We start from the raw sequence: 12,241 nt of genomic DNA, 5'->3' as shown, positions 1-12,241 counted from the left end.
CTTCAAGAGACAGAAAATTTTAACTCTCAACGTAATTTTATGAAATTTCAGACTGATTTGGAGCGAAAATAGACTATTTTTGGGATAAATTCGGAAAAATGCGGAAAAACCCAAAACTGGTGGGTTTTTCCAGCCGGTTTTTTGCGCAAAAAACCAGTGGTGCATTTTTGCGCATTGCAAAATTGGCAAACCCTGAGTAGGAACAAATTTTGTCGCACATTCAGCCTGCAACAATCTGTATTATATATTAAAGTTGTATATTATACTTGTAATTTTTTATTTTTTTTTAAAAATTTAAAATTAAATCAAAGTATTTATATTTATTAAATAATAATATTTAATTTTAATATTTCTATCATTTAAATATTTATTAAAAATTTAATTCATGTCATCTCTCAATTTAAAAATAATTGTATTTTTATTTAATATATTAATTTTTAAATTAAAACTATTTACAGTAATATGAACAAATTATAAAGGTAAATTCTGTCCCTTTGCAGTTTTTCTGGCAGGACAAATCTGCATAAATAAATAATTAAAATATTTCGAAGTTTTCCATACATGCATTTAAACATATTTTTAAACCAACTCCTTTTAATGCCTCTCAAATCTGGATTCAATTAGCGGCCTTCCGAGCAGAAATGAAGTCAGTGTCACTTTGAATTTGGCCGAATCGTTTTCGGATAGAGGACAGAAAGGCCAGCTCGAGATCAATTGTGGTCAGCGTGGCGCGGCGAAGGTAGAAAAAAAGTGAAATATTTCGAGGCGGGAGAGGCCGGTCTGCGTCTGATTTACAAAACAAGCCGGCTCGGCCGCTTTTACCGTTATGCCGGAGCGAATCAGTGAGTGAGTGAGAGAGAGAGAGAAGGAGATTACATGTGGTCCACATGCAGGCAGACACTCTGGTGAAAAGAAGACGCAGGCCGAGTGTCTGTTCGTTCGACCTGCTCTCTGTGCCGCGCTGACTGAGCCGAGCCGAGAGCAAAAGCCTCCGCAGACTCCAATTAAAGCTGGCCCATTGTTCTCCAACGCAATCCGAATTAAATGCACCTAGTCTGCGCCCGCCGCCGCCGCCGCCGCACATCAATGCACTTTTCTAACCGATCTTATCCTTCCCTCTGTCTCGCGATTGTCTCTGTTTGCACGGAAGCGGCAGAAATTCAATAAATGAGTTTGCACTTTTTTTGGAAGAAGAGGAAATCGTCGGCTTTTAGCAGCTGTAGACGCAACAGTTAAAAATTTAAGAGTTGGGATTGTTTAAAATTTAATTATTATTTTTTCTGTATAGTTTCTATGTTATTAAATATGCGGAATTAAAGTTGGTGGTTATTCCTTCCTCTTTTGTATTGTAAATAGATGCAGAATTTCTCTGCAGTGCTCTGTGGAATTTGTTAGAATTTCAAAATTTTCAGAGGAAAAGGTCAAGTGAGAGAATATTGACAAAAATTATTAGGTTATATTATGTCCTAGATAATTTATTTGTAAACATGTCTTTGTTGTTTTTCAAATTTTTTTTAACCATCTTCAAGGCATGGAGAAATTAGTCATTTGCAATGTTTCATTCATTTGGTCAGCCACCAAACCAATTATTCTGACAAAAATGAAATTTTGGCACACTGAACAAATTTGTCGTGATGCAAATTATAAAATTGCTGAGTTTACTGCAATTCTTACTATTCCTGCAATTTAATTTTTAGTATTTTTAACGAAGGAATAGTAACAAAGTTTTGATGAAAATAACTAATTTATTTTTATAATTTGTTTTATTTTATGATCAATTTTATAATGTTTAGTTTTTGTTCTATTTTAACGTTTATTGCATTTTTTTTACAAAAATTGAGATTTTCGTCAGTTAAAAAAAAATTAAAGAGGCTCATTTAAAAGCATTGCATTAAAGTGAGTAAAAAGTCTTAATAATTGTTGTAAATGGTATAGTTCTAATTTTTTGTATACTATGATGAGTAAAACTTCTAATAAGCCAAAAAATATCATAAACCTTTTAATTTAAACGAAGGAAATTACTGCAGACATGATTTAATAACAAGCATTTAAAATTGAAAAATTAGATATTTTTTATCAAACTAAACCGAATTGTAAGCAAGGCATTTCTCCAATTTTTTTGTATTTAAAACATGTTTCCCGCTTGATTTGCTCGTTTAAAATGATCAAATAGGCCAGAAGAGATTTCATATGTGTCAATTTTTTTCTAAATGAAAAAAACAATTCTTATTTTGTCAAGTTTTTCTTTTCCTTGAACTTGTCCTTTAAAAAAAGCTGGTTTAGGTCGGTTTTAAATGGTTATCAGACCGTCAGATTTAGGAAGATAATTTTGTCAGTTGTTTGTAGTAAGAGGAGTTGACTGAACGCATAGATAATGACAATATTTTGTGACATCCAGGAGAAAAAGGTTAGATAATTATATCTATAAAAAGATAGTGCCTATTATTTATTAATTTTTACCTCTGGGATAATGGGGAAAATTTGAGTGGTGCCTAATCTTATCAGTTTTAGAATATATAATTCCAGCTTTCCTTCTTTATAAATATTTTTGTTGGATTTTAAAGGTCTTCCAAAAGTCGAATCATTGATTTTAAAGCAGTTCATTGAGTTTATTGTTTGTGAAATTTAGGAACAGGACCAAGGAGGAGTTACAAACAAATAAAACGATTTTTCGCTTCCCTCCCAAATCGATCTATGTATCCTATGTTTTGCAAATTTTGAGCTAAATTTTCCTTCTGGCAAAATAAATTCATGATTTCCAATAAGGAGGCACTGCGCTCGCCGCTTATGATTTGCTGATTTTTTTTTAAAAAAAATTGAAATGAAAGCGTGGAAAATTTCAAGTTTTTTCCTAATTTTTAGATAGTACAAAATTTCTTGATTTTTGCTTAAACAATATATATTAATTAATTAACTGTGTGGACCACAAAAAAGCAGTTGATAAAATTATTAAATTGCAATGAGCAACAAATCGAATTAGGACTTTCAGAATTTGCCAATTTTTTTTAATTGCTTCAGTGATTTTACTTTTGCTCATTTTCATTTCGCTCATCATCGTCGTGATCTATTTCCAACGGTGAGCGGATTGCTAGATAAATTTCCCTTCTGGGAAAATAAATCGTGATTTTTTGCGGCTTGATCAGTATATGCAAATCAATTTTACAGCCGATATTTCTCGGAAATACATTCAACGGCAACCTAGGAAAATTCTAACTTTTTCCTAATAAACATATTATATTGAAATAATTCGTCAACAGTTTATTGAAAAATCGTGACGATGAATGAGAGCTCATAGATTTTTTTTTTTAAATTATGCGTATATTATTTCTTAATAAAAAAAATAAATGGTTATTGTTCTGCTGTTAAACGGCTTTTAAACTGTCCAGTCGAGTCCTTAATCGAATTTGCGCAAGGCCCTTATTTTTGCAGAGCCACTGCCAAGGGTTTCCTCTGTGCTCGCGCGCCGGACTTGATACACGCAAACAATATACGTGTATAATGCGTGTCAAGTTGGGATGTACGTGTATATATTATATTGTATTCTGGTTACACGCACCGCATCAGCGAATTCCGAAATCGGTTCGCACGAGACTGCTGCTCGCAAATGAATGGCTGGCTGATGGATCTTTTGCGTTCAGTTCAGAGTAGGTCGCGACACAACACAATAACACAGCATCGACTCGAAGAGGAGAAGAAAGAAAGGCTTTCACGGCGCGGACGGACGGACGAAAGACGAAAATCCACCACGTTGCATCTGCCGCGGGCTCCTCTCGGCACGAAACTGCGCAAATATTTGTTTCCTCCGACCCCACTTCAGTCTGTTAACTAGGATCCTAAGCCCCTGGCAATTTTGGATAAAAAAGGACTGAATTTTAAATTTCTGGAATTATTTTAGAGGAAAATTACAGGTTTTTTGGACCGAAAATTATTTTTATGAGCGAATCCGACGTAAATTTGGAGATAAAATGCTGTTTGAATGAATTAAAAATCGATTTAAACTCTTTATTCAATGTGGCTGTGCTTTCATGCAAATAAATCCGATTAGGGACTCGGTAAAAAATTGGGAAAATGGTTAAAATAGAAAAAAATAAATAATTAAAAGCAAGATGATCTGAAAATTGATAGCCTAAAGAAGCAATTTGAACAAAAATTACCCTCCCATCGTTTAAAAAAATAAAAAATGTTTATCACATTTCCCAGTGGAAAAATAATCAGATTTAAACTCTGCTGCAACGAGTCCCAGTAGAAAAAATGCAAAATAAGCCGCTTTGAAAATTGTACAATTTCCGGAATATTCCAAAAAGGATTAGAATTTTAAAATTAAATAGAAACAAGACTGGAAAATTGCGATTTTCTTTTTACACCAAATATAAAAATTGCTGAGCTATAAAAAAAATTGACCAGATGCGTCTCGAAGAGTCTCGACCTAATTAAATTCAAATTAGTTTTATTTTCACCTCATTCTGCGGAATTTCCCAAAGAAATAAATAGACAGATTTGAACTCCAAACTCAAATCGACTCCTCGGCCCTTTTTGAAAATAAAATAAAATGCCACGAGCCTTTTTCGAAAAACCTCACAACCTCTCGACAAAAACGTAAATTTTCCGGAATTTTCCGGTTTAGGGACTCACCTAAAACTACGTGGCGACGAAAAGAGCGGCGAGCGCGGCAGGAAGCGGCGCCGATTCGTGGCTCCGAACTGACAATGTTTTCGCGGTCACGCCGAGTGACACGGAGGCACCATGGCAGACGCCTGCTTCGCTACGACTGAGCCTGCAACCCGAAGGTTCGGTGCCGCCAGCCTCGCGAGCGCCTCCGCACGGACTCGCCTCCACTCACTCACTCTCTCGCGGCCGTCAGCCGCGCAGTTCGCGCAAAAAAGAGTTGAAACAAGCACCGCGTGTGTGTGTGAGTTGCTTTTGGTCTCTCCTCTCAAAAGCCACTTTGCCCAGACTGACTGATTCGCGAAATTTGCTACGGTTTTTTTCGGATTGTTGTTTTTTGTTCTTTGTTGATGATAAGTGACAAAAATTTCGCTTGTCTCTGAACCAAACGTTTGAATAATTATGAGTCTCGGCAAATAAAAAATGGTCTGCAGAGATAAATTTATTAAAAAATATATTTTATGAAATGTTAGATTTTCTTTGGGCTTGTAAATAAAATTTTAAAGAGAAAAAAATTTGAAAACTCTAAAGGATTTTCCAGGTTGCGCTGTTATGATTTTTTGACCTGCAGAAATAAATAGGAAAAATATATTAGATTTTCTGAGAGCCTAGTTTGAAAATTTGAATAAAAAATAAATTTGGAAAAATCTAAAGGAAAGTCTAAAGGCCGATGCTAATCAACACGATTTACTTCACAATTTAGGGAAATTTTTCCTCAAAATTCGCAGACCATTGGAAAAACCACGACGAGCAAAAATATCTTTGATTAATCTATCAATTTTTCGTAAATTTGGTCAAATTATAAAATTAAACTGTTCCTCGGTTCTAATTTCATTTTTAAACATTGTAAAGATAAACTTTTTAGCTTAATTTCACAAGCAATAAACTTTACGAACAATGCAAAAATGTTCTGAATGGTTTGCTTTTAAAAAGGTCTCTACTAAACTATTTTGATCTTTTTAAAATTATTTTTAACTATTTTTAGAAATGAACAAACTCTTTTAAAACTTGCTTAACTTGCTAAAAAAATCTAGTTGAACTTTTCACACATTTAAATATTTATATTTAATTCTAAATTTCGAATTTAGTTAAAAATAATTAATAAATTTGAAATTGGTTTGGACGTTAACAGATATTGTACACAAAAATAAATTTAAAATGCCTCCTTTACGCTTAGGTATATATTGAATCATTAGAAATTTCTAACTAAAGCGTCCTCTCATTCATTATGTATTTAAAGGTTAATAATATTTGCGGACGAAATTTGAACCATAAATGTAAAAAAAGAATAAGGAAAACTTTGTATTATTTATGTTTTGCAAATCTTAACACACGCAACAAATTATTCGATTTAGAAAGAACATCTCTTGAGTAGTGATCAATGATTTTTTTCTAATAGCAAGTTATATTATATAAAAAAATGCACAGTACATATCACTTGCAAAATTTTAATATTTTCAAAAAAGAAATTTCGAATCAAAATCTGGATTATTTTTCATTTTTCGGAGGCATTTTTGTTTTTGATTATTTTAATTTTAATTTTAACGTCTTTTTGGAATTGGTGTAGGGCATCAAATAATGTATTTTTGTCAACAAAAGGTAATGCCATGCACTTATTATTGAAACAATTAGCAATAATTGTAGTCTTAAAGAGGAATGATACTGCAAAAGCCTGGAAAATGCTTGTTGCCGATGCATAAACTCGTCCCTTAGGATTCAGTTAAAGCCTAAATTGACCTAAGAAGCGCTGTAATTTTTTGAGAAAATTGGCTGGAAAGTTAGCGTGCTTTTCAAATGGTAATGGCTGTCTCCTTACTTGAAATCCGATTTAATTTCAAAAGCAAGAGTTTGCCCAATAAGTGGCATGCACCGTTGGACAGATCTCGACGAGAGGAATCGGAATATGCCAAGAAAATATGTTCGAGCACTGTACATTTTGGAGAAAATTGGCAAAATTTGAATTTTTATTATTGCAAATTGTTGAACAAATTGTTTATCGGTCAATTGTTTAAGGCATCCAACAATTTAAATAATTTCCAATTGTTGCCCAGTATCATTCCACTTTTAGAAGTGCAGTGTGTGCTATTTAATTAAAAGAACCCCAATAGGAACATAATCTGAAATTGCATGTTTTGACACTATTCCTCTCCAATATTTACTATTCATACACCAATTTTCATGGCAGTTTTGTATTCATTTTGTCCAAATTTAATAAACATTGCAAGTTTTCTTAACCAAAAAAAAAACGAAAGTAACCAAAATAAGGCCAGAATGAGACGTTGCTTGTCATACAGAAAGAACACAGTGAAATCTAGTTTTGGAGTAAAAATTTAATTATGCCTTTTTCAGTATCATTTATTTAATTATTTGTTTCTTTTATTTTGTTTGAGCATGTAATTCAGTGTCTTAAACGGTCTGCACGTGAAATTGCGCGAAAAGATGCAAGTTTTGGTCGATACTGTGACATAATTTGCATTACTCTGTACTAATCGTGTCTTTTGGATCGCAAAAATAAACTCTTGACACTCGTTCGGCAATCCAAAGAGAGCTTTTTGCTTCCCACATTTAGACGCCATCTTGGATCTGCGCAGTGCGAACCAATTTTATCGCACAGCTGGCCCCCGCTGATTTAATTTGCAATTTTCCTAGATTTAGTGCTGCAAATTTTGTTTTCCAGCTAAAATTTTAATCAAAATACAAATATTTATTTCTGATTAGTAACAATAATCCAAAATACTATTAAAGATAAATTTTCTGACTTAACTTGAAAACCAAAAAAACTACGAAAACACTTTTACTACCGGATTAGAGACAAGATTTTTGAGTCAGTCGCACTCTCTTTAATCAAATTAGCTGTGCCGTTTTTATTTTCAATGAAGATGAGCACTCCACCAATTTCATTCACATATACACTCGTGTCTTCATTGAGAAAGAAAACGCGTGAAATTTCCCATTTCCTGCCATTGTCGCTCTCGTTGTGGCTGCGCGCCTTATCAACACTCGCGATTTGTGCCAAAAAGTCCGCGCGCAGCTGAGGAAATCACGCGCAGAGCAGAAGACTCGTTTTCTGTCTTTGTTCTTGTTTTTCTCGCGCTTTATCTGCTATGCGCTGTTTATTCGGCTGATTAGAGCTAGACACGTCAGTGCGCGGAATGCACACAAAATAAATAACACACACACTCACACACTCAAACACGCCTTTATTGCACTTCTGCGCTCGACAGAGGCTGATTTTCTGGTTTCACATTCCGCACATATCGCCAGCAGGCGAAAATAATTAGGTTTTAAGCCAGTTTTGATTTAATTCTTGATTGTTTGACATAGATTTTCAACAGGTATAACTGGGAAAATTTCATTTCCTTTTTGCTTGATATTTAGAGCATTTTACAAAACGATTTTAATGAATTTTAAAAATAAATCGTACTTTTTGTTCCCTTTTGACAAACCTAATTCACCAGTTGCATAAACCCTAAGTGCTCGAAGCCGCCAACAGATGGCGCCACCGTAGACTTTCGCTTTTAAGGCACTTTCCGCTGCGATTTCAGACTCAATCTAGCTACCGTGCATTCTTCAATTAATTTGCTAATTTTTGACGTGCTGAAAACCAAAATCGGTTCAGCCATTCGCCGTAGAATCGTGAAAAACTATTTTTTGAAATAAAAAAATCTTTTCCAACGTTTCTACGGCGAATGGCTGAATCGATTTTGGTTTTGAGCACGTCAAAAGTTAGCAAATCAATTTAAAAAAAGCAAAATAGCTAGATCGAGTCTGAAATCGCAGCGGAAATGCCTTAAAACCGCTTAAAACAAATTTTTTAAGAAAGTCTGTGGTTGCGCCATCTGTTAACGGCTTCAATAACTAAGGGTTTATGCAACTGGTCAATTGAATGAAAATAAAATTTAAGGCTAATGTGATCATTTAGAAGGGGTTAAAATAGTGTTTTTGTGATTTTTAGAGCATTTATAAATTTTAGAAAAAAACCAAGGCCCAAAAACCACAAATAATGAACCTTTTTGAAATTATCAGAATAATTTTCGCTTTCCGATCTTGAGAAATTCTACAATGAAACTTAGAAAACGTGTTTTATTTCATTTTTAACATTTCGCGAATTTGCAAATAATACTGTCACCACTAAATCTCCAATTCTAAACGTTAGAATTGCATAAACTGCATACCGTTAGACTCACATTGACCTGCTCTAAATAACTAAATGGTAACAGGGCTGATCACCCTCCACCCCTAAATGACTAACCACGAAATTTTGCAAATCTGGAATTTTTAATTTCTTCTTCACAGAGTTTAGAAATTACGCTCATCTATTTTGAGAAATTGAGTTAAAATGTCCAGTAGGAAAAATTATGGGGCTAAAAGGGTTGTTTTGTTGATTTTTAAAGCAAAATTTTCTTGTTACCCGTGTGTCTCTTTCTCCAGGATATTTTTAAACGTCAAAATATATTATCGAACCACTCTGTTTGATTTTTTCAGCTCATTTTAAATTTGTTAACAGCTCTCGGCAAAAATTAAACTGAATTAATTAGACAGACGTGGCAAAGTAGGCTATAAAACGTTAGATTATAGACTGCATTTCTAAGCATAATCAAAGAAATTTATTAATAAAAAATAGTAAACCTGTTGAATTACTTTTTTCACAAATTAAATAAATTAAATTAAAGAAGTAATTAATTATTTTCATACGGTTATATTGAAAGGGAAATATTTAAAAATATCAACGATGCTGAAAATAACGCAGTATCAAGCTTTATGAGGGTTGTTGTGGCGGCGCTGGCGTTTGAAAGATCGGGGTTCAAAGGTCAAGGGTGCGTGCGAAACTTACCCAGTCGGTTGCCGCTCCTCCGCTTGACCCGCAAACAGATGGTGCGTGAGCGTATGCACTGCAAAAAACAACCGAAAATTATTTATTATTTTTTCAAGCGAATAAATTAATTTATTCCTATCGCAGATCATTTTATTATTTTAGCGCGTTGAAAAGACCATTTTGAGGCGCGATTCCAAGGCTACATCCGGGGCGCAGTTTGAGCTTTACGACTGTCAGAGTATCCGGCCGCGCTGTTTAGTCATTCATACTTTGGCAATCGGGGCGGCGAGAGGGTGGTTGCGCGCTCGCTCGCTCGCTCGCTCGCGGGGGTGGGGGTGCCGCCCTCGACTCGCGGGATCAATTCATTCATTCATGTCGGCGCTGGCTCGGCGCCCGGCCTGCTGCCATCTGCTCGGCGACGCGCCCAACCCGTCCATGGATCGCCAAATTCGCGGAGAAACAACGCCTCAAATAAAAGACGCCTCTCGCTCGAGCCAAGAATCGACTTTATAACCAAAAATAGTCAAAAATAAACGTATAAATTTTTATTTTTCTATAGTTTTAAAAATTTGCAATAAAAAATTGAATATGTATATACATTTAAATTTGTTTCCTTAATAAAATAAAAGTTTAATTTTTTAATTTTTATATTTAATTGATTAAATTTTAATTTTCAAGAATTTTTTCACACTTTATTAATCAATCTCTTATTGCAATATTTAAAAATATATTTAAACTGCTAATGAAATTGTTTACACATCCTTGTATTATAAATAAATTATGAAGTTTGTTCAAGAGGTGCTCTTTTAAAATTATTAAATTAAATTGATTAATCATAATGAAACGATCTTCCAATGGAATTTTAAATATTTTCCTTTTGTCTGCAGGAGGGGTATATATTTATTTATTTTTTTATATTATTTACCTGGTGGATGTGCGAGATGACTTCGGTGTGCGACTCGTCTTCCAGCGATCTGCCGTTCACCTCGAGTATCTCATCTCCAACCTCCAGGTCCGCTTTGTCGGCCGGAGAACCTGAAACAAAAGCGCAAACGCCGTCCTTGTTTTATTCTAATTAATTAGTTATTTTTTCGAGCGCAGGTGAGCTCGGTGGGAAGATGCTGCGACACACTTTCCGCGCACCAATCGATATGGGAATATATATAAAAAAAAATACTGCATGCAATAATAATTGGCACGCGTCCAGAATGCGCTCTGGATTTTTCAGCTCGGTTTTGCAGCACTGAAAATGGCTGTTTTTCAGCAATCGCGTTTTATTTCTTACGTCAACATTAAAAACCAATACCTTTCACCTTACATTCTTTTTCAGAATTTTCTCACAAATTATCAATCTGAGTTTCAATTTATTGCTTTCTGTCTTAACAATGTTGCATATTATTCAATCCCATTCTTTGTTAAATTGAAATTTTACATTAATTCTCCAATCAAATTTATATACTATTTATTATAATAAAAATTAAAATGATAGCAAAATTTGGTATCTATATTTTAGATGTGCTATGACATTATTTCAATTTTTGGTGAGGTTAAAATACGTTTGTCTATTTCCCTCGGTATCTTTTGAGAGCACAAAGTAACCTTTTATTTTGAAACCAAAAAGATTTAAATGCGACCAATGTGTTATATAAATTATTTGAAGCTGCCTAAAATCATTTTATAAAAAAAAGGAAGAACCCAGACACGCATGCGCACTTCTCGCAAATATATTCATATTGTTTTGGCGGGAAAAAAAGTTCACACGTCGCACTGGACTCTTTAGTCGGGAAAAGGATCCACATTACCTAACTCGACCATCGAGAATCGATTGGTGTGCTCAGAAACTAATTTGTATCATGTTTTTTTGGTTTTCTTTGATTTTTTTGTAATCGGAAACAAATTTAGGAGGATAAATCAAGTGTATAAAATGATTAAAAGTATCTAAACCCTACTTTTTAACCCTATCTGCTCTTTGTACAAAATTATTTCTCTCTGTGACAATAATAAAAAGCGGCTTTGGTGACAAAAATCTCAAGAAAAATGTCCGAAATTAATTTACTTAAATATTACGCAGTTGTATTTTTGAAAATAGGCAAGAACAATAATTTTTTCGTACAGAAATAGTAAAAGCATTCGTCGTATCCCCTTCTGAATATATTTTATTCTGATATTCACGAGTCCATATGAAAAATTTACTGCCATCTATAGAAAATATATTTAACGTGCGGCTTATTAGACGTTTTTACGACGTTCTCGATGCATAGGAAAAGATTGTGTTCCGGCAGAAAGAAATAAAGTTTCCATCTGCCGCACATAACTCTCAAATTTCCGAAATTTCATTCAAACGGATAGGCGCACGCAAGGCATTGGGGGGAGACGAGAGAAATTGTCGGAAACGAGGCAATTTTCCGCAGGTAGATATATATATATATATTCAGTTTGGGCAGGGAAATCGGGTCAGAGGGGACGAATTGTTTGCAGCTCGGGCCGAAAGAGAGAGATGGTTGGATGGGTGGATGTGTGCGCTGTGTTGACATTGTTAAAACGGTCGTAAAAGCCGGGCTGCGCGTCGTCGATCGCAGCTCAAAGGTGCGGCGGCGGCGGCAGCGGCAGCGGCGGCTCGTGCTCTCGCGTTTCTCAAACGAGTTATTCGCATCTGCGGCTTTTCGCTCTCTTTTCAATCAAAACGATCGCGCACACACACACAAGCGCGAATATCCGATTCGGCTGCCGCCACCGCCGCCGCCGCCGCGAAAAACACGT

The 12,241-nt window shown here is 34.8% G+C and overlaps 1 protein-coding gene across 3 annotated transcripts in view; it reads right to left on the bottom strand.

The window, feature by feature from the left end:
- The window catches only part of sdt (stardust), a 76,486-nt gene that overhangs the window by 53,312 nt on the left and 10,933 nt on the right, over positions 1-12,241 (bottom strand). For 2 of the 3 annotated variants that reach the window (XM_065481768.1, XM_065481767.1), the window contains exons 2-3: positions 10,407-10,516; positions 9,500-9,557 (exon numbers count right to left, since the gene is read on the bottom strand). In XM_065481768.1, coding sequence (XP_065337840.1) covers positions 9,500-9,557; positions 10,407-10,516 — 168 coding nt within the window. Of the gene's footprint in view, positions 1-4,632; positions 4,785-9,499; positions 9,558-10,406; positions 10,517-12,241 lie in introns of those variants that run through there. The other variant, XM_065481769.1, reaches the window with a different exon arrangement.

The sequence above is a fragment of the Cloeon dipterum genome, chromosome 2 (assembly GCF_949628265.1).
Source record: "Cloeon dipterum chromosome 2, ieCloDipt1.1, whole genome shotgun sequence".
In the NCBI taxonomy this organism is placed as follows: domain Eukaryota; kingdom Metazoa; phylum Arthropoda; class Insecta; order Ephemeroptera; family Baetidae; genus Cloeon; species Cloeon dipterum.
Note: the sequence above shows the minus strand (reverse complement) of the source record. Positions and strands in the feature narration are given on the sequence as shown.